The 23833-nt window shown below is 38.7% G+C and overlaps 1 protein-coding gene across 1 annotated transcript in view; it reads left to right on the top strand.

Annotated features, from left to right (window-relative positions):
* The window catches only part of sorl1 (sortilin-related receptor, L(DLR class) A repeats containing), a 75974-nt gene that overhangs the window by 1728 nt on the left and 50413 nt on the right, over nucleotides 1-23833 (top strand). The window contains 4 exon segments of the mRNA XM_054611209.1: nucleotides 13597-13713; nucleotides 15668-15802; nucleotides 16451-16612; nucleotides 17617-17684. Of these exon segments, the coding sequence (XP_054467184.1) occupies nucleotides 13597-13713; nucleotides 15668-15802; nucleotides 16451-16612; nucleotides 17617-17684 (482 nt within the window).

Consider the following 23833-nt stretch of genomic DNA (forward strand, 5'->3'; position numbering starts at 1 on the left):
AATAGTCTCAAAATGCAATCTATTGGTTTGTGTTTTGACCCAAACCCTTTTGTTGCCTAAACATAACTGTTGGTTTTGTTGCCTAAACATAACTGTTGGTTTTGTTGCTTAAACCCAACTGATGGTTTTGTTGCCTAAACCTAACTGTTGGTTTTGTTGCCTAAACCTAACTGTTGGTTTTGTTGTCTAAACCTAACTGTTGGTTTTGTTGTCTAAACCTAACTGTTGGTTTTGTTGGTTTTGTTGTCTAAACCTAACTGTTGGTTTTGTTGCTTAAACCTAACTGTTGGTTTTGTTGTCTAAACCTAACTGTTGGTTTTGTTGCCTAAACCTAACTGTTGGTTTTGTTGCCTAAACCTAACTGTTGGTTTTGTTGTCTAAACCTGTTGGTTTTGTTGTCTAACTGTTGGTTTTGTTGTCTAAACCTAACTGTTGGTTTTGTTGTCTAAACCTAACTGTTGGTTTTGTTGCCTAAACCTAACTGTTGGTTTTGTTGCCTAAACCTAACTGTTGGTTTTGTTGCCTAAACCTAACTGTTGGTTTTGTTGTCTAAACCTAACTGTTGGTTTTGTTGCCTAAACCTAACTGTTGGTTTTGTTGTCTAAACCTAACTGTTGGTTTTGTTGCCTAAACCTAACTGGTTTGGTTTTGTTGCCTAAACCTAACTGTTGGTTTTGTTGTCTAAACCTAACTGTTGGTTTAGTTGTCTAAACCTAACTGTTGGTTTTGTTGTCTAAACCTAACTGTTGGTTTTGTTGCCTAAACCTAACTGTTGGTTTTGTTGCCTAAACCTAACTGTTGGTTTTGTTGCCTAAACCTAACTGTTGGTTTTGTTGTCTAAACCTAACTGTTGGTTTTGTTGCCTAAACCTAACTGTTGGTTTTGTTGCATAAACCTAACTGTTGGTTTAGTTGCATAGAAAGTCGGTGGGACTGTGTTGGGATATCGGTTTTCTTGCAGATGCATGTAGATGAATCAATATTCCTGTTAAGGTGCTTGTTGTAACATATGTCGTCTGGTGACACCCGCAGTCCAAACCCAGCAAACGGGGTAAACGGCCTCGGGAGACTCCGATCCGGATCAGGTTTCGGCCGCTGTAACAGCTTGTTATTTAAACGCTTAACTTGTCAAGTGTTTGTCCCTCAGCTTTGTTGTCCCTGTGGTAGTGTGCCTGGACTCATTATGAAGCTTTAGCAGGCGTCATAATTAAAGATGATGGTTTGCATAATTAATGATGGATCCATTGACCTAATCCGTGGGTAACTGACCTGGCATGGGGTTTGATAGTGGCTCTTAGAAGACTGACACCAGCCTGCAGGTTTTCCCTTGTCCAGACCGTAGACTGTATAAAAGAACTGGACATAGTTATGGTGACGTCAACCATTGGTTTGTGGATGTTTTAAAGCCTCAAGTCACATGATGTCAGAGAGAACACAAAGATCCAAAGTGGTTCTACATGTTCCTCCAGTAGACTCTGAGAACTCTCGTTGTCTCAAACTCAATAAAACCCTCACAAGTTAAGGAGGAAACAGCTGCAGTTTATCTCAACATCTGGACAACAAGCAGAACATCAGTCTGCAGAAATGATCAGTGTTCTACTGTTTGGAGATCAGCCGAAATATGTTTTCTCTCAAATTATCTTCCATACTTCTAGAATAATGCGTCAACTTTACGACACTGGAAGGAAATTTTGCTGCAATCTGATAGGATGGAGAGAATAAGGCCTGACCTAGTTCTTAACCATTTCTTGCAAGCAAAGAGCTCTCATACTCCTGAGTATTTGAAACTGCATGTATATACTTTAATAAAACCACAGGTTGAATCTATGTTTAAAAGATTAAAACCCAAAAAACATTCATTTTAATATAATAATTTGGGAGTGAAACAAATGTTCCTGGAGATGGTGATAAAAATAGAAATATCTGTTAACATAGAGGATTTATTTGTGCTCAGTCCCTGTGTGTCTTCTCACTGTTTATTTACTCTGCACTGTAGTGAGAGCACATGATGATTAAGAGCAGTGATTGTAACGATGGGAGGCCAGAAATAGCCGTGACACTGTCTCTGAACAACAACAACAACAAGAACAGCTGGTGAAAGAACAGCAGACATGAGCATTTAGAGCGGGTCGACTCGTCAGTACGACGCTCCTCTCCTGTAGAGAGCTCGATGTCAACACAGAGACAGAAACACAGCTGATGAACTAAAAGGCGAAATTATTCAGCACAACCAAATATTAGTGTAACGGATCATAAAACTCATGGTTCAGATCGTATCAATGATCAAACACACGGATCAGATCGGCATAAAAAGAAGAAAGGGCGCAAATTTAACTTTTGGAAATAACCGATCATGCTTTTTTTGCTGCCGATACTAATTACTGATCATTGGTGATCAATATTGGCAGATACAGATCCCTTTTGTTGTTTCATTATAGCAGCTGGTCTACAAGGATCCAGACTCTTTTATTTGCCACCGTCCACAAAATAATTTCAACACTCTGAAGTCAGTAAAACATTAAATATTCTAAGTGTTCTAATTTTACTTTGTTATAGTCATTTATAGTGTTTTTTTTTAAATTTTTGCATAAAAAATAAGGAACTTAAAGATTGTAACTTTCTTGATTTAAACAAATCTAGTCTTTAGTAGTTTCAATGATGTATTATAATCTGCTTAGAGCTAGTGTTAGGAAGTTAAACATCATAATTCATCTCTAATATCTATTTTATATTAATGTGAAAACATCTCCTTCAAACTACTGGATTTATTCTAGTTCATCACCAACACTGCATTTTACAGATTACATGTGAACACATCGTGATAATGTTATAATTTACCTTCAGACAATACTAATTTTCACTGAACAGAGCCTGAACGCATCATAATGTAACTGAACTGAACCTCTGTTTGTTATCTGTTAGCGGTGCTGCTAACGTTACTATCTCTCCTCCTGTTGGTTTAAACACAGGTTGTTTACAATGTAACATCATCAGAGACTAGAAAAGCATAAATGAAGTCCTGATCTCATATTTTACTGAATATTGGAGGATAACGACCGTCAGTAAAACTTTATTTCACACACTGATGGTTAACGATAAATGTGTAAAAACCTTACACCACTGGTGAGAGAGGATTCATATCTCATGTTGTGATAGTTTAATGTCGGCTACAGTGAGCGAGGGAGTGCATTAGTTTAGTGTTTGTGTGACTAAGACTAGGGACGGATAACAAGAGCAGGTCAATCCGGACATCCTTTGGTTGCCTTGGTGACGGCTGTTCTCGTGTCCACTGTCCATTTATGTCCCAACCTGTTTAAAGGGCACTTTGAAGCTTTGGTTTTGATGGAAATAAACTGCAAAACAGCCTCACAAAGTACATCTACAACCACAGTCCTTACCTGTCCTTCAAACAACCTCGTTAGGTTTAGTAAAAGATGGCAAAATACTTAGTTGTGATGTACATGTGTGCTTTTTAAGGGAATGTTAAAAACCCAACTGAATGTCTTTTAAAGTGAATCACTCGGGGGTTGGATCAGTGTTTTCTCCCACACGCTGCCTCCTCAAACCACCAAACACACACTTTTCTTACCGCACACCGCGCGTCTTCACCCTCAACGCATGCATTCCGATTCTCAAAGCCTTTTTTTTCTTAAAATTCATCAAAGACTCTCAATCTGAAATCTCTGAGCTCGGGCCCAAGGCACAACAGTGTGTGTGTGTGTGTGTGAGAGAGTGTATGTGTGTGTGTGTGTGTGAGAGAGTGTATATATGTGTGAGTGTGAGAGTGTATATATGTGTGAGTGTGAGCTACCACGCAGCACTTAGCTCCAGTATGAAAACATCTTCATTAGTTTTTTTCTGCGGTTGAGTTTGTGCAGCTGCTGTGAAGACGTTTGAAGCGGAGCTGGAACAACCTCAGCCCACCTCTCATTCAGCCGTGAAGAAGTACATGAATATGATTATTATCATATTTATATGGAGGGCCTCTATTCCACACAATAACAAGCCTGGCATTAGCTCTTTGCATCTTCGTGTCCTTTTCTTATTTTTGGCGTTCCACCTCAGTGACGGCTAACCTGAAGTCGTGGAGGAAGTCGTGCTTCCTGTCTGCCAGTAGAAAGAACTTGCTATTCGCTAACAGCTCATGCTGACTCTCACATGCAAAGTGGCGAGCATGCAGCGAGCCCTCATCGGCTGCCAGTCCTGCAGAGATGATGTCATTGTTTGAGGCCGACGCCGATGCTGGGTTGAATAATGGAGGGCTCAGAGCTGAGGAGGGTGGAGGAGGTGGAGGAGGTGGAGGCTCAATCCCCAAGTGTATTGTTGCTCTGTTTGGCTGCTCGGTGGTACCAGACACACACAGAGCCCAACTCCTCCACATTATCAGAAGGATATCAAAGAGTCAGAAGGAGGAAGGGAGGAAGAGGAATGTGGCGTTAAAGTGGTTCCTGTATCTGCTGTAAAGCTCCGGCTGCAAGAAGAGAAACACATTTAACTCAAATCTCAAGAAGATTCTAAAACAAGAGTCTGAAACAATTGAACATGTTGAATTATCTCAATTTGCTGAAAGATTTTTCTTGGCTCATGAGAAATAAGGGGCCGTTCACATGTTGAATTTAAAAAAAGGAGAAGAGGTGCCAGCCGTGACGCTTGCATTGATTTATCTTAATGGTTTTCTTTGGACGGGGTGTTGCGTTACTGTGGCGTCTGCCATTACTAAAGAAACTAAACCTGCGCTCTACGACGAAGATGCTGATGGAGTCGCGGTAATTTAGCATCATGCTGTATTGAAGAAGACTTGAAACTAGAGATTGAGACCATAAACTCATGTTTACAATGTTTACTGAGGGAATAAATCAAGAGAGAAGTAGAGTCATTTTCTCATAGACTTCTATACAACCAGAGGAGTCGCCCCCTGATGGACAGGAGAGAGAATGCAGCTTTAACACACTTCACTTTTCAGAACTGGAGGTTGCCGCCTGGTTTAAACTGTGTACAGTCCATGACTTCACAGATTGGTCTGTGGGTTTTTTCTGTGTCAGCTGTAAACACCATCATTAGAACTGTCATCTTGTAAAGACTCATCTTAATGTCAGGTCTGAACAAAGCCTCACAGTCGTCAATGCAAATACTTAAAAATGAGTTATGGCATGACGACAAAACGAGCCTCTCTTTAGGTTAGTTAATGGGGATAAACACAGACCTGCAGTGTGAATGTACCTACGTAGTGTGGAGTGTATTTAGCTGTGTTGGTTGGTGTTAAGGTTTCTCGTCCATCCCTAATCCTCTGACGAGAAACGTCTGGCCTGCACTTGTCTGGTCTGGATGACTAATGCTTCGAGAGGCTGGTGTCTCGGCCTGATCGTGCTTTTTAAGAACAAATGGCCTTTGTGAATACTAAACACTACTATTAAACATGCCCGAAATGGCATTGGATCCATTCCAAATATTCAGTATGCATTGTTGAAGCTTTGCATTAATGGTAAAGAAGCTCTATCCTGCAGCTACAACACTTCCAGAGGCTTTTCTTTGCACCTAACCACTAATAAGGAATGCATTCAGTCTCTCAGCTGCATGTATCGGCTTGTTAATGAAAGGGAAACCCGGCCCGCCTGCTGAGGATGTGACACCTGTAAGAGAGACAATTAGCTTCAGTCAAAGAGTTCTATAAAGTTAAATAAGCATGTTGCTTTGTTGCCGCATCGCTCCTAATTCTCAGCGGATTCATTATTTTTAATTAACATCAGATGACAATTAGCTGTGTTGCACCAACCGCTTTTATTTGAGTCTGCTGTCAGAGTATAAACTGTTCCATTAGGAGACGGTGAGTTAACTAACGTTCCAGTTGGATGTAAATATTAAAACAACATGCATTAGAATAGAACTGTGTGGAGACAGAGCTTTTTGCTCCAAAGGTTGGCCTGTATTGACGAAGTTAACTTGGTTTTTAAGCATACCTCTTAATGGTCTCTAAAAGTCTTTATGGCCTTTTTCCAAATTTCCTCTCAGGCAGTTTTTAGTTACTTTATAAGGGCTCAGTGGGACTTAACACCGGAGCCAGTTTTGCATATTTCACCTGCGCTAACTGGGAAAAATTTACTTTAGAATGTATCTGCTCCAACACCCGACAATAATGTCTTTAGATACACTCTTTAACATGTTACAGAAAATTAGCAATACAGTCGGTGTGGTTTAAAGTCGGTTTCAGTACAAACATCTCGCTTACTAATTTAAAAAACAAATCCATTTTTTTGTCTTATTTCCCCCAAAAAGACTAAATGAAAGTTACCACGAGGAAATTTCATTTTGTGTGGATTCTGGCGCCCCCTGTGGACTAAAGTGGTAGTGTCTCCGAGCACCAGAGTCCCTTTAGAAAACCTCTCATTTCACTGCAGCAGGGTCTGACAGACTGCCTCTGTCCACGGTGGACTGGTCTCTGCTGGATCTGGGTCTGTCCACGGTGGACTGGTCTCTGCTGGAGTCTGAGCTGAAGGAGTTTCTGGTGAACCTTCATGATTTCATCTGGTTTCTCCAGAATCCGACCCTGTGGCTCCGATGACGAGCTTTAAGAATAACTTTATAGAAACAGACGATCTTCTCTCTGATGGTCTGGTTTACTGATGGAGGTCTATAGAGGACCAGGACTAAACTGAGACTGGTTTTCACAGATAGCTTCTGTTGAGACGGGACTGCATTATGCATGATAGTGTGTGAGAGACAGACAGTAAACCTTGAGACACCCCCCCCCATGACTCCCCCAGTGACCACGATGCTGTCTCAGAGATTGATGGACGGGAGCAGATGATGAACTCCTTCGGGACCAGCCGCCATGTTTCAGAGCAGCGTAGAGGAGGAGACAAACAGCACCGGAGATATGATGCTGGACTAAAGAACCAAAAACTGAATTCTTATGAGCACGAAGCTGTGCATTATTTCCCTAAATCACCGTATTATGCGTAGTTTGAAGGTATCTTTCTTCGGGTGTTGCTAGGCTGCAGCTTCTCCACCTCATTAAAACAGTAAAGCAGTGTTGATCCATGTCAACAAAGAGAGCGTTTCTACGGGTGGAGCTTTTCGATTGCACAAATACAACGATTGAGATTTTCTTGGCCAATTACATTTTCTTTTTTTTCTTTTTTTTTTTATGCAGATTCAGATTTTCTTCAGTGCAAACCTTCCAACAGTTCTAAATGTTATCTTTTTACTTTCTTATGGTCATCAATAGTGCTTATTTACATAAAAAACACCAAATTCATATGATTAGGAAATAAAAGATTGTATTTTTTGATGAAATAATCTTGATTAGTAGTTTTAATCATGTATTATAAGCTGCTTAGAGCTAGTGTTAACAGTAACATAATTCATCTCTTATATCAATTTTATATTAATGTGAAAACATCTCCTTTAAACAACTGGAATTCAAGTTTCTCACCAAAAAATAATTTTACAAGAGTCAGCATATTTTCACTTTCTGTTCCCTTGTGTCAAAGTGTTTCTGTGTGTCTGAATGTCTTTCTGGTTAGATATCTGAAATAAGGTCTGTGCTTAACACAAGCGGAAGAAATTGTAATGTTTAGTCCTCCTTTAGCTTAGTGGTGGAGACATGAAGTCATGTGACCGTGGTTGAGTTCCTTTATAGCTTAACGTTAGATGTGGTGTTCATTTGTGAAGATTATCTTGATGACATAACCTGTAAGAATCATAAACGTTTGTTTTAAACAGAGATTATTTATCTGCAATAACCCAAAATCAAATGGAAGAATCCCATTGGTTGTTTTGCTGAAGGAACCAGTGATGATAGCTTCCTGTTGGACTACAAAAATACATCATCCCTGCACCACTTTAAAGCCAATCAATGTATTTAGATTTAGTACTTACCTCTCTATAAGGTAGTTTTTACTGTTAGTGGTGGTGTCTGCCATCACCTCCTACCTACACATGAACAAAAGAACCACAGGAAGCTAATTCTATCTGATTAGTAGAAACCTTCTTCTTCTGTGTGCTAACAGTTCTCCTCATGTCGAGTCAGACCTAATGTTTCCTACTGATTCTGCTTCACATTGTACGAGTTTAACGATGTCTGCTATTTCAATTATTGACTTGAGGCGATGAATTCCCTCAGTTCAGTTTTTTAGTGGTTGCTCTGTAAACAGATAGTTCAGGTACAGGTTGGTCTACTGTTGCTTTTCTGGCAGACGAGCTTCTCAAAGTGTGTTTGTTTTCGTTTTAAGGGGTGTTGGTTTTCTTCATCTTAAGGATTGTAACTTAAAACAACAACAACCAGGAAGTGCAGTTCTGCTTCTCACAATGGTGCATTCATGCGCAGTCATTCACACTTGAAACAAGTATTTCCCTAAAGAGCAGTCAGCTGGAGAGTCTGGAGAGTACCGGACTGTTTTGCAGCTTCAATGTCGGATGTCCACTACAGATACATTCTCAAACACTGTAAGACCGATATAAAATACAAGAATAAAAGCTGTAAGAAATGATTTAATAAATATCCTTAGCCTTGAGATGAGAGTTGCAGCTGACCTGCAGTTTTCTGGGAGTTTTTTCCAGATATGTGGAGCATCATTTTTTTTTAGTTTTGACTCTGGGGACAGAAAGCAGAACTCTGGATGGTTCATAATGTAATAAAACATTCAGTACTTTATAAACCAACAGTAGTTTTTTGAAACCAGCTCTCTGATCGACAGGAAACCAGTGTAAATAAACCCAGAACTGGAGTGATGGGATCCGGTTTCTTGGTCTCAGTTAGGACTCAAGCAGCAGCGTTCTCAATCAGCTGCTGCTATCTAAAAGATTTATTAGGAAGACATCGTTAATCGAGTCTGCTGAAGATAAATGCAAGGTTTTATAAATCCTGCTGAGATACAGGTCCTTTAATCCTTGATCTATATTCTTCAAGTGATAGAAAGCTGATTTTGTAATTGTCTTAATGTGGTTGATGACATCAACCCATTGGTTTGTGGCCTTTTGAAGCCTTGAGTTTGGCGTTTTGGCCATCGCCATCTTGGTTTTTTGCAACCAGTAAACAGAAGTGACCATATTTGGACTGAGGAGGAGTGACGTAGAGACTCCGTATACGTCTCTGGTGTCGACCTGTCAATCAGTGTGTAGCCCCGCCCTAAAGCATCCCCTGCTTTATGGTCTGTTTGACTCTAAATGGAGCATCATTTACTAAATGAACATCATGCTGTATTGAAGAAGACTTGAAACTAGAGATTGAGACCATAAACTCATGTTTACAATGTTTACTGAGGGAATAAATCAAGAGAGAAGTAGAGTCATTTTCTCATAGACTTCTATACAACCAGAGGAGGCGCCCCCTGATGGACAGCAGAGAGAATGCAGCTTTAACACATGAAGCATTGGCTTCAATTTTCAGATTCGGAGTTTGCAGCCTGGTTGAAACTGTCTGAGTCCACGACTTCCCCGATTGGTCTGTGGTTTTTCTGTGTCAGCTGTAAATGTAGGCCGGTATCAGTAATGATGTTCTTACGCTGTGAATAATGCATTTGAAATGTTGCTAATAGAAGAAACCTAAGACTCATGTGAGGACGGTCAGTTTATCTAGAAGCAGAGCGGTGACTCTGCAGTTTATGGAGCTTCATAACAAAGACGGCGTGTTTTATAAGAAGATAACAGGGAGCTTTTACGGCAGACATATGCAACTCATCATGGTGGAGATATCAGCGTTTAGCAAACAGGCCGGCTGTCGGCTCTCGATGGGCCCTTTGCTGCTTTAGCTCCCAAGCTGCAGTTTGCTGCAACCAGGCAAATTGTTTTTCATCTTTGCAGTCATCATCATCCTCTAGATTCAGCCGTATGTGGAGCCTCTGGCAACCGCTTCAGCCAGTGAGGCCTAAAACCAGAGATTTACTGCTGCAACACCTCGGCCTTTAAAGAGAGACAGCGCTGGCTTTTATTGAGGCGGCCCTGAGGGAGGCAGGCTGAGGAAGATGGAGGAGGAGGAGGAGGAGGCGGAGGCGGAGGAGGCTGATGACTAAAGCCAGAGCTGGAGAAGAAAGTTGTGTATCTGCGAAGCTTACGGCTCATAATCGCTCCTTTGATAGACGGGGAAAAGGTTAAAGTTGTGTCTTTCTAGCGACAAACTTGCTATAGGAAATATCTTTACTGTTTTTGACTTATTTAAAGAGGGGCAACGGATCATAAAACTCACAGAAGAAATAAAGTGAGCAAATATATCTTTTCAGAGATCCATGACCACATTTTTTTGCCGCTGAAACTACTATCCAATCATTGGTGATCCATATTGTCAGATACAGATCCCTTTGTTGTTTCATTATAGCAGCTGGTCTACAAGGATCCAGACTTTTTATTTTGCCACCATTACTAAAAATAATTTCAACACTCTGAAGTCAGTAAACCATTAAAAATACCTTTTACTTTGTTAAAGTAAGTTTATCGTCAACACTACATTTTACCAGATTACATGTGAACACATCGTGATAACGTTATAATTAACCTTCAGCTAATACAAATTTTCACTGAACAGAGCCTGAACGCATCATAATGTAACTGAACTGAACCGCCGTTCGTTAGCCGTTAACTGTGCTGCTAACGTTACTAGCTCTCCTGTTGATTTAAACACAGATTGGTTGTTTACACTGTAACATTATCAGAGACTAGAAAAGCATAAATGATGTCCTGATCTCATATTTTACTGAATATTGGAGGATACCGATCGTCAGTACAGCACATGTGTTGTTGCTGAAATGCTTTCTGGGTATTTTAGGCCTTCTTGTAGGATTATTTTTAAACGTTGATGCAGAACAGAGAATCCACACCCTGATGTTAGCAACAAACATGACAGGCTTCACTGCCAGCTGCTGTTGAAATGTTTCATGCTTATTAAATCTCTGTTTTTGCGGCGTCATCTCCATCGTGGCGATAGCAGAATACCGACGGAGGGTGTGCGTTAGATCCCGGCTGACATGGGTGGAGAAGATATTTGTTGTTTGCTCCACGGTGAGAGTCGGGAGGGAAACATGCAGGAAAAAAAATCCCTTTGAAGCGAGAAGCATCAATAAAAGATGAGGAGAGAAAGGCAGCGCGGGGATGAGGTGGTGAGGCAGCGACAGTGAGAAAAATGAAATGGCCTATTTCTTCTCATTGATCTGTTCACCCGATGGGAGGTGCACTGAGTGGAGAATTAATGTTTGTTACAGCGAGTCATGGTGTTACCCTCCCTCTACATGAAAACAGACACGCTGAATACTCTCACTGTGAGAGATTTACTAGCAGGGACAAGTCTGGTTATTCTTCTTACTGTCAGCTGATCTTAAAGACACATTTACCTTTTTTTTTGTAAAACAAAATGTAGATAATAAATACAGATATATGAATATACTGAATTTGTTATTCATTATTAAAATAATACATTTTACACCAGAAACTTAAAAAGAATGCGGCAACAAATTTGGTCAAAACAAAACCCTCTGAACCCAGAAGCAGTTTAGTCACAATTTTCTCTCTGTGGTCTCTTTTTCACTACATAAGATAAAAATAAAAGTCCTCCACCTCTATAGAAACAGATCAATCATGACTAGAAGCAGAGAGAACTCAAACATGACTTTAGTGCAGAATAACACAGTTATAATGACATAAATCATTAAAAAAGAAGAACAAAATAACGCAAGTTCAGTTTCTTTGATAATTTATTTAACAAAAATTTGAAAACAATGGAATCTATATATCCAACATGTTTCCAATTGTTACTAATGTTGGAAAAAATGGAGGCTCTACATGTTATATATATTGAACTATTCACATTTGTACATCCTCTCCTCTCCTCTCTGCTCTGTGTTAACATCCTGTAGTTCAGTCAAAGTTTCACAGATTTTTAGTCACATGACTGTTGGTCTCAGATGAATCAATCATGTCTTTTTAGTTTCTCTGAGGAGCTCAGAATTTAATGTTTTTTACAGAATCTGTTTAAAGCAAACAGTTTATTTGTGGCGGGATTTTAAATGAGACATGTAGAATAAAATGTTTTTGATGAAATATCACAGGTTTAAGCTTAGTTTTGGTTGCTCGTTCTGATGGAAGCGCTCTTCACACATGATGTGTTCAAGGACAGTCGGAAAGAGGATGATGATGGATGAAAATATGATGATAATGACTTTTTTTACAGCCTCTGGTTCTGATAAATGGAGTGGTTTTGGCGATTGTTTAGAGGCAAACATGCTTTTCAATCCTGCAGGCGAGACATGCACATTAAGTGTAAAACATTGGCGATCATTTGGAGTTCCATTTCTGTCGACCTTAATCCAATCTACACTCAAAATATCCGTCTCATTGTCAGCTAAATGCTCCGTCATATTTACCAGCTAGTTGCTCATACTTTGGTGCATACTTTGGGTTTATCAGAGCTTTTCCCTGCTGCTTCTGGAAACCAAAACAACGAGCTAAAAGATGCTAAAAGGATCCAAAGAGCTGAGAGGAACTGCAGCGTTTAGTTATATTTGTCTCTGTGGGTTTTGTCACGAGTGCAAACATTCACACCTTTAACCTCTTTGCTCTTTAAACTACGCAGACCGCCTGAGTTGATTTGGTTATTAGATATGGTTTGTCTCTGACAGCTGGAGGTTATCTCAGGTCGAAGCCTCGTCTGTTTGCATTCCTTCAGCTGCCATGAAGCCTCGAGGGCTGGTTCAGCTGCTGTGGGTCTTCTGATTGTTGTCTCTTAGTTTCGGAAATGTAGGCAAGGATGTTACCTTGTGTTCTGGGGACTGATTCTTTATAAGCCACCTTCCTGCTGATAATAAGAACGAGCAACAGTTTACACAAGTCTGCAGAGAGATTCTCAGTCTGCACCCCGTTTCCCCTGAGATGTATTTTTAATCTTCACAGCTGGAACGTGTTAGCTGTGAATATGTACAAAGGTGTTCATGTTCAATGCATAATCCTCTGAAACGCCAGAGGACGTGCAAACAAAATTTACTGCCAAGGAGCAATAATACGATCAGCGTAACCAGTAAAACGTTGAAGCCCATCATCCACAATGCCGAGAAGGAGCTTTAATTAGCTGTAAACTCATATCTCATATATTTATAAACTGCTTTATGACCTTTATACAAGCCCTGTTAAGAAGGAAGTCAGGTATGAAATGCATTCTAAAGAAACAAAGGTTGAATATCCTGTAAACAATTTGATTTGGCTGCAAAATACTTACTCAAATGTAGATTTTTAATGTTTTTTGCCAAGTGTGCTACACATACAAGAAAATTGTCTTGGTGATTGGTGCGTGACAAAAAAACTGTGCAATAGTAAAGACATAATTCAAAAATCTAAAGAATTAGAGTAAAATATGGAAAACAAACAAACAAATAAGATTACGTTAAAACAGGAATGTTATTAAAGTGTGTATTTATAGAGAAAGCATTTATTTTTGTTATTTTTGTGCAACCCTGCTGTACAACAACAAATAAAAACCTTGTAAACTTGTTGTATAAACCCTCAAAATGTAAATTGTGATTTTATCATTCGTGACATTCACCTGATTGCATGGTGATCCAATTCACTACAACCAGTCTAAACTAAACTCTGGTTCAACCTTGTGTTTGTCCTGCAGGCCGCCCTGAACGACTCCCATAACCAGATGGTGGTCCACTGGGCCGGGAAGAAGAGCAACGTCATCGTGGCGTTGGCCCGGGACAGCGCCGGAGCCATCGGACCCAAAACCAGCTCGGTGAGTCCACATGAACACACACACATCCATGTCCTCTTTACATCTAATCTGATACCAGATCACATCCATCAGAGTTTACTCCACTTCTCTGCTGAAGCTTAGTCACTGCTTCAACAAATGAGCAGTGCAGCAGAAGGTGTGTGTGTGTGTGTGTGTGTGTGTGTGTGTGTGTGTGTGTGTGTGTGTGTGTGTGTGTGTGTGTGTGTGTGTGTGTGTGTGTGTGTGTGTGTGTGTGTGTGTGTGTGTGTGTGTGTGTGTGTGTGTGTGTGTGTGTGTGTGTGTGTGTGTGTTCACACTTGTCGAACATATTTCTGGTGATGTTATGATTGTTGAGCAACAGATTAAACTCTCCATCTGCTACATTAACACACACACACACACACACACACACACACACACACACACACACACACACACTGAAACGCCTAAAGCACAGTCATTGAACGCAGCTTGTTTCTGCTTTCTGCAAGTGAACCTCATCATCTCTTTATTTGAGTTTGCATGAAAAAAGAATCAGTATAAAATCCAACGTTTGATGAATATTAACCAGTATTATATATTAACCAGTAAAGATTTAGGGCAACAATATTTGTGCAACATAACCACTGAACCAGGAACTAGTTTAATGTGTAACACATTAGAGCATAAATACTTAACCCTCTGACACCCAAACTGTTTCTGGGCGTTTCTTCTCACATTTAACTAAACTGCTAAATAAGAAATCCTACACCTCTATTGGCAATTGTTTAAAGAAAACAGGCGTTTCAATCCCGCCAGCAGGTTTTGGGGTTCAGAGGGTTAAAGTATAATTTAGCCTCTTTGTTAAGGGAACTCTTCACCCCATAAATGATCATTAGTAAATCAATTAATCACCCGGTGTCAACATAAATCCTTGAAATGTAATCTGGGAACCCACCGGCGAGTTCTGGTCGGTATAACCAAAAATCAATATCGCTTTATTGTTTTTATATCTGGCTGTATCATGGTAAGTATTTTACCTTTTTAAAAAAAATGAAAATGTATTGTTGCAATATGGCGTTTTATATGGTTTACGGTGGGCTTATTCCACAGCCAGAGGAAAACAGGATATTAAATAAAACATTTTAATCTCATCGTGTATAAACTAAAGGCTTAAATTGCTGTAGGATTTGCTCGGCCCCACAAAAGTATACAATATACGAAGAAATCAGAATGCATTAATGCACAGTGGCAGAATCATGACTGCATGTTTGTCCGTTTAACAAACTAGACCGTAAAAAGAACTTTAAAAATGAAGGACGGTTATTTTCCAACCAATTTGAGCAATGTTAGAAACACAGAAATGAGTCTTCCGGATGATTCATTTAACTTTCAGAACAAAAACTGGACAGTTAAGAAATAGGCACGGGTTAAAAGTAAAAATGTTGGATAAAAAAACACAGTTCAGGTTATTATAACAAGACTGTTAACAAATTAAACATCTTTTAAAAAATAATGGACATCCTTCAACAAAAGACGTTAAGGCATAATTGATTGCCAAATAAAGTTTTTGTTCAAATGTTTTTGCATACTCTTCTAATCTATGGTGTTTCTTTAATATATCTACTTTTTTTCAGCAGTCTTGTAAATGCTGCAGAATGCGGTTTGTCAAATGGATTTTCAGTTTTTTGGTCTGGTAGTGTTCATCTAAAGCTAAAATCTTTATTTTCTATGTGGCACAAATCTGCTCACGTCATCCATATTTAATCAGGATTAAAAAAACGTCACTTGCTAATGTTAAAACGCTAATAATTATGTTATTAAAAAAGAGGCTCATGTGATTTGAAAATTGCATTCTTTCCAATCTCAAATATCACGTCAAAACGACTAATCATTCAGCCCTCATCTACCTGCACTAAATCCAGAGCCATGTGGTATTTTTCACGTTTATCACGGAGGTGTAAACTTTAATACTTGTAACTTCCGCTGTCTCCAGGTGTACGTGTCCTACGACTACGGGACGACCTTCTCGCTGGTCTCAGATAAGTTCCAGCTGTCAGGGGTCAAAGCCAAAGACGGAAACAAGCAGGTCATCTCCCAGTTCTACCACAGCCCAGCAGACAACAAGAGGGTGAGTCACTGCTGAGGTCAGCTGGATTCATATTCATAATGAGCACATGAACACATGAGCACCAGGTACAGTAGGAGGGGGTGAGGGGGAAAGACCAAAGAATCACATGAATCCTGATGAATCCAAAGAGAATTTTCACATCGGGAGTTTGATCGCTGGATCATTTTTGTTTATTCGTTTCACTAGCGATATATATTTAATATATAATATATTTATATATTAATAATAATTATAAGTCGACGTTACATCATTTTACATCTATTTGGAAAATTAAAAGTGAATGTAGTTGTTTCCATTTATATATTTAAATAAATATATATTTTTTATAAATATTTATATTTATATATTTAAATAAATATATATTGTTTATAAATATTTATATATTTGAATGCATATATATTTATATAAATATTTATATATTTAAATATACATATATATTTATATATTTGAATAAATATATATTTATATAAATATTTATATATTTAAATATAATTTTATTATATATAAATAAATAAATATATATTTATATAAATAAATAAAGACTCCTACCAATAATTCAACAATATTAGCTTTGACATCACATTTCTGTTCCATATAATGTCTTGTTTTTTGTGCTGATGTGTGCACTATTGTTTTCTTCTCCTTCAGTACCTTTTCGTGGACTCCACCAACAACTACCTGTGGAACACCTTTGACTTCTGCCGGAGCATCCAGGGCTTCTCTCTGCCCTTCAAGCCGACCGACCTGCTGCTGCACAGCCGCAGATCCAGCCTGGTGCTCGGCTACGACAGCTCTCACCCCAACAAGCAGGTCAGGACTCCACCTGCAGCCTCATCATGTGTTTTGATCATCCTGTGTCACGTGTGAAACCTCGCGAACAACACCGTTTCAAAACCCATCTTGAAGTGTTGAAATGTGTGAAAGCCTTCTGCTTTTTTAGTCCCTTTCTTGTAGAGAAAATCGAAGGTGAGAAGCTTAATTTTTAGATACAAATACTCTATTTGCTAGTATAACAAGATTTACTATAAGATAAGATTTAATTCCTAATATATTCTTGTTTCCATCAATTTTATTTTGTACAATTTTGATCAGTAGGAAATAGGGATGCCCCCCGAAACTCCTTTTCTAAACTGGTACTTTAGAAGTTATGTTCCTCCAGTAGACTCTGAGAACTGTCGTTGTCTCAAACTCAATAAAGCCCTCACAAGTTTAGAGAGGAAACAGCTGCAGTTTATCTCAACATCTGGACAACAAGCAGAACACCAGTCTGCAGAAATGATCAGTGTTCTACTGTTTGGAGATCAGCCGTCCATCCTCGTCCACTGCAGTAAACGTTAGTCTGATCAGAAGAACAGGATTATCAATGAGATAATTGATTAGCTGAGAATGAGTTTTAAAGATTCTAAAACTTCTTGTATTGCTGCTCAAGAAAGACTGTTTGTTTACATAAAGCAATGCCAATTCTTTTATTAATTAATAGTCATTTTTTCTCACAAAATAACCAAAAAGAACCGATAAGCAGAATCGATAAAAGTACTAGTATCAATAAACTCCTTATGATACCGATCCCTAGTAGGAAACATGATGAAGTAATTCATCTACAGATTGTTGTAACTATATCTTTTTTTGCATGGGGGCCGTCTTATTTTCCTCGTCTTTTAAACACAATAGCTTCTCTCCGGTGTTCTCATGTGAAAGAGCCAAAACCAAGGAATGAGCTTGACCTACATTTTTACAGTACACCATCCCCCCCTCTTCTTACTCCTCCTCCTCCTCCCTCCTCCTCATGACTCCGTCTCTCTCCCCTTCCATAGCTGTGGAAATCAGACGACTTCGGGGAGACCTGGGTGTTGATCCAGGAGCACGTGAAGACCTACTTCTGGTAAGACAACCTTCGTCTCAGCTCGCTGCAGGAACATGAACCGTATGTGAGAAATGTCCTGAGCTGTGCTGCGTTCAAGGTGCCAGTAAATGTAGGAAATACAACCAAAACAAATACATGATGAGTCAGCATCACTAAAGAAACATGGTTCTAAAGGGCTTTTAATTAGTATGAAATACTGTTTTATCTATTACATAACTGTAATTATGTCTGCATGGTTATAGTAATGGTTTAATATCAGAGATGATAATAATGAGCTGGTGGCTAAATGTTTGAGGCACGAGGTGTTTCACTTTTTCAATAAATCAGCATGTTAGGGAGGAACAGATCATATCAACAATAAGAATAATTCCAGTATTTTTTGTCCAAAAAGGCTCAAATTCTTGATCATTTGTTGCACGGACCCACTAGCTTTTCAAAATAAAACAATGCCAGATAACAACCAATTCTGAGCTGCAGAAAACAAACATTTTAGAAGTTTTCAAAAGATGAATTGTTGTTATAAAAAGGTCACTTTTCAACCCGGAGTCTATTTTGTCACTGACTATTAAAGAGCTGCACAGATGAGTTAGTTTTGTTTTCCAACCAGGAAGTTAGCATCACTGGTTATCAAGATAAAAATGAGATTCTTCCATTTGATTTTGGATTATCAAACAATCTGAGCCTAACAGTGGAAAAAACAAACGCTTTTAGTGAAAGTAACTTCATAACTTTCCCCCGTTGCAGATCGTTATGTGGCTACCGTTTGAAGCGTTCTCCTTCAACACTGAACCAATTTCAAAAACATGAGAAAATAGGTTGATTTATAGCAAAGTTACCCTTTACTTAACTTTGCTATTTGTTCTACAATCAAGAATATTCAGAGTTGTTTCTGACCAATAATCAGTGAGACCACCTTGAAACTAGAAACCAGGGCAAAATTATTCAATTTATTTCCCAAATAAAGGGAAATATTAGTTCCCAAACCTTTTTCCCTGGGTGCCACTTTAAAAATAAAAAAAGACAAAACCATTGCTAACCAATCAAAACGCCTTATACTTATATATATAAACGTTCCTACCATTTCCACATCACCTTATATTATCTTGAACCGGTAAACAAGCCATTTAGAAGAGACGTACGTTTGATAAATCACAACTTTGTGTTATTGAAAACATATACACATGTTTAATACTTTACAAAATAGACCAACTCATTGCATTTAGTGGGAGTTAACAGGCTCTTTCTTTTCCTCTCATAAGGCTAAAGTAAACGGAACAATACGAATATTTAGACTCCCTCATTTGACTCAAAGTGTATCCAGATATAAACGTTGAATAAAAGACAATGTAAGAAATGCTGCTGAATTATTTGGCGACCCACCCGAGGGTCCAGGGTCCAGTCTTTGGGAGTGACTGGATTAAAGTGCTAGCATCCGTGTTTCGATCATATTCACAGTGTTGATGGTCTGTTTATCTTCTGGGAAGGGCGAGTGAATGGGTTCATTATTTGAGTTACTGAAACAGGACCAGACCTGAATGCTACTTTCACTTTCTGTATTTGCATGATCTTGTTGTTTGCTTGTCTCACGGTGGTCGATGACTCGCGCTCTGCAGCCTCCAATGTGTATTTAATGCGTATTTTATGATCTGTGATGCCTGTTGTAACTGTCAGCAAAACTGTGGTTGTTTTTTGTGGAAAACATTGTTTGTCAAATATGTAGTTATCACCATTTATGAAGCAAAAAATTGGATCCACCAAATTAATTTGTTAAAATAGAGACCTGAACATCAGGAGAGGCACTTTCTTTTGGACGCCCAGAAGAGTGGTTACGTCTCATTCATTTATCAAATGTGTTTTTTATTTAATGGGCAACAATACACAAAGTATAAAACACATGCTATTGAGATACACAGCTTGGATCTTAAAGGCCTGGGCTCCAATGGTGGCGAGTAAAGTCAAAGTTTATGAGCTGAAGTGCAAGAGATCATTTCATTATCCAGGAAACGGGAGATCAGTTGGGTGGCGTTGGGTGGTTTACTCATTCATTCATTCGTTTACTTCAATCAAGATTAAACATGACAATTTACATCTTTGTTGTTACCTTTAGCCTTTAATATAAGTGGTTATCTAGGTTCAAAGTCGTTCGAGGTTGGAGACAGTCATTGGCGTTAATCTTTAAACATGAGGGGCGTGACATGAGTTCACTTTCAGAAAGCCATTGACAGACAGGGAATGAATGAACACTGGTTTTACATAAAGACCAGTGATAAGATGATTTTAAGCTCAAGTCTTGTACTCATTACTCCGTCTTCCAAATGCATCACGATCTCCTGATCATAATATATTTAGTTTGATTTGTTTCTAATTATGTCTTTTCATGCTGAATTACTTTTTTCCAGTCTGCAACCTCCGGTTCTGAAAAGTGAAGTCAATGCTTCATGTGTTAAAGCTGCATTCTCTCTCCTGTCCATCAGGGGGCGACTCCTCTGGTTGTATAGAAGTCTATGAGAAAATGACTCTACTTCTCTCTTGATTTATTCCCTCAGTAAACATTGTAAACATGAGTTTATGGTCTCAATCTCTAGTTTCAAGTCTTCTTCAATACAGCATGATGTTCATTTAGTAAATGATGCTCCATTTAGAGTCAAACAGACCATAAAGCAGGGGATGCTTTAGGGTGGAGATACCAGATTTAAGTCCAGAACCCAATGGGTGAAGTCCACCTCCTGATGCTTATATCCAGGAAACTTTGTTTGATTCTTTGTGGAGAAGATCTGTGGATTAATTCAATTTATCGATTAAACAAAAAAAGGGTCTGATGTTTGACAATGTCTTTGTTGGAGGATAGCCATTATTGACATTATTGACGTCCATATTACATCCTTTATTCAGTTCATGCATGAGCATTACAAATACTGCTCCAAACCTTCATTAATAATGGTTGAGTTCAGTCAGGATGAATGGTACTTTTGGAAACATGACAAAACTCACCTCTTCAAGAAGTACTACCCTGAGCCTTCCTCGTAGCACTTATTGCATTCGTATTAGTTTACTGCACTTATCCTATTCGTAGTAGTTTGTTGCACTTATTGTTTTCGTAGTAACTTGCCTCTGCACTATACTTTTGCTCTGGTTTATGCTTTAAGATGCTTGTTTAAGAAAGGAGATGCACTTATGACTTCTGGTGACTAGTAGTTCTCTTGAATACCTATGTTGAATACACTTCCTGTAAGTCGCTTTGGATAAAAGCGTCTGCTAAATGACTGTAATGTAATGTAAACGTTGGGCTTGAAGCTTCTTTGTCCTCATGATGGTTATTAATATTGATGGATTAACAAATCGTCTTGGAATTATTTACTTTATAGAAAACATAATGACTCACTGCAGTCAAACCTCGTTCATCAGCTCTGTAATACAACATAAACAGACTTCTGCTGTGAATCAAAATTGATTTATTGTCGACTTTAACTCATTTGGACAAAAGCTAATTAATAGCTTCTGGTGTAGAAGCAGCCTTTTATTTTGAGCCGTTTTAACTTGCACTGTTGCCAACAGCTAGACAGTGAAATGCCAAACGCTGTCACTTTAAATTAGAAATGAAAACAGTCAGCGCACAAGGAAGTGATAGAAAATGAGGAACAGCACTGAACAACAGCATCAGACTGCTCTGATGTCTGCTAGCTGATTAAAAAAACACATTCACATGAATAAATGTGTGAGAGGATGCTGCACATTTAGACAGCTGCTGCTTGGTGAAGCTGAAACAGAAACACACACACCTCAACTAGATCAGGTTTTAACTATATCACTGAGAGGCTTCTGAATATTAATACAATAGGAGTTAACTACAGGAAGCATGATTTTTAATATGATAACATCTATGTCTACATCAACACTTCCTCATTCGTAGAAAACAAAGCAGAATAAGACGTATTCAGGGCAAACCACATCCAGATGTTCATGTGTGTCAGCAAATGGAACAAACTAGATATTTAAAATTTGAAGATGTTTAGAACAAATGTCCTAAATGATTTACATTTTAGTCTCTTGAAGCAGTTTAACTGAATTTATGATTAGTAGGAATGGAAAGCAGATAAAATGGCCGTTGATGTCTTAGTTGAAATGTCATTTGACAGGAAGGCGCTCAAAGCAGTTTAACGTTAAAAAAACGTAATTTGAAGGGTCAAACGGGTGGAAATATCAGTTGTGATTAAAGTGGTTGCAACAGCTTTGTTGTCTGGTTTGACAAACTGAAACTTTTTTCCCCTTGATTTCTGCATATTCAAATTCTTCCTCCTTATAAAACATTGATGCAGCTGAATCCATCTCTTAACTCGCCTCCCGATGACTCCACATTTGTGTAAACACTCCTCATTATTCATTCATGAAAACTATCTTCAACAACTTTAATGAAATCAGAAAGCTAGCTCAGCTAATTTATACATGTGATCAGAATGGAAAAGTACTGGTTCCCACTAATATGATAGAAGCTTAATATTTTTGTAAACTAATCACAGCTCATTTTTCATCCTAGAAGATATCATTTATTCCTTCCTCGTATCTGTCTTTCCGTCCTCTTCCTGTCAGATCATTTCTGTGCTGTTAGATTATATGGAAATGAGTCATTTTGGCCGTGTCCATTGTATATCCAGGCATCCACCCTGCAGTGGCACCAGACGTTTTTAAAAAGACCTAACGCGGCTTTAACTAAAAGACAGTGTGTGCCAATGGCAACATCTTGGCATTCACATTTAAAACGAGGCAATGCAACTTTTTAGAGAAGAAATAGCACATTCTTCTGGTTACAAATAGGAAGTTGTATTGATTCCCAATAAAGAGCCACTTTGCTCAATTTAATCCACTTGTTGTTTATATGCTGCCCAGTATCATGGCATCATCAGTATCAGGTCGTGAAAATGTCATGAAATGCAACCTGTTGGTTTTGTTTTCATGGACACGAGTTGTCTGGGATTTAGGTGTTGCTAAGAACCAATGCAAAGTCAATTAGGATCCTTTTTCATAGTGGACATACAAATGAAATGCATCTACATTTCTAAGCAACAGTCAGAGCAAGTTACGAAGTTTTTAATTTCCAAAAAGATCACTTTTTGTGGGCGAGAAGGGAGGTGGAAGGGTCCAAATTTTTATATTTTTTTAACATAATGTCGACCCGAAAAGTTGTTCTGATGAACACAAAAAAAAGACAATTCTTGTCTTTGAAATTGAAAGCAATAGATTGCATTTTCTGTGTATTTCACAAGCTGCCGTGACCGTGTTGTTATAGCCTTACTCGTTCTCGTTTGACCAGTAGCTTACGGTTGGTTCTGTTAGCTAATCTTAGCAATAGATATTGTTGATTTACTGACATAGTTCTGTTACTTTCTTGCTCTTCTATGCATATGCTTCTGTAACGCTAGCTTTTTAGCAACGGATCATACCTCACCAGGTATTTGCTCTATACAGCAAATGTAGCCGTTAGCTTCAGCTAGCTTGCACATGCTGACTCTGTGTGTGCATCAAAAAACTTTTTTATTTTCCTCTAGAGCAGTGTTTCTCAAATGGGGGTACGTGTACCCCTGGGGGTACGTGAGGGCACTGAGATTTAAAAAATATATATTTAAAATTAGCATCCATTCAAAAATCCTTTAAAAATAGTTATTTAATAAATATTCAATAAAATATAAGTGTAAGTTCATAAACTGAATTAAATGCAACAATGCAATCTTCAGTGTTGACAGTTTAATAAATCAGACACTGATGGCACAGCGCTGTGTATTACATCTTTTTTTCAACCAAAAATGCTTTGCGCTGGTTAGGGGGTACTTGGCTGAAAAAATATTTCACAGGGGGTACATCACTGAAAAAAGGTTGAGAACCACTGCTGTAGAGAACCATCTCTTTTAAACTCTCTGAGCCATTTGGCGTTCGTGTCTTTGCATTGACTCTCTTCATTCAGTCTGAATACACTTTATGACACTCGGCCTTCTTGGCCAGTCTGCTTGGCAGCTTAGCAACAAGTTTAGTTAAGTGTTGTCGGCCTACGTTCATACATTCCTGATAGTTAAACCATTGATGGCATTCAGCAAGTAAGATCTGTTAAAGTCTGTTAAAGCTACACCACCAAGAGTAACTGCAAACTATCTGAGGACAAAGTAAAGTAAAGTGTC

The sequence above is a fragment of the Anoplopoma fimbria genome, chromosome 1, assembly GCF_027596085.1.
Source record: "Anoplopoma fimbria isolate UVic2021 breed Golden Eagle Sablefish chromosome 1, Afim_UVic_2022, whole genome shotgun sequence".
Taxonomy (NCBI): domain Eukaryota; kingdom Metazoa; phylum Chordata; class Actinopteri; order Perciformes; family Anoplopomatidae; genus Anoplopoma; species Anoplopoma fimbria.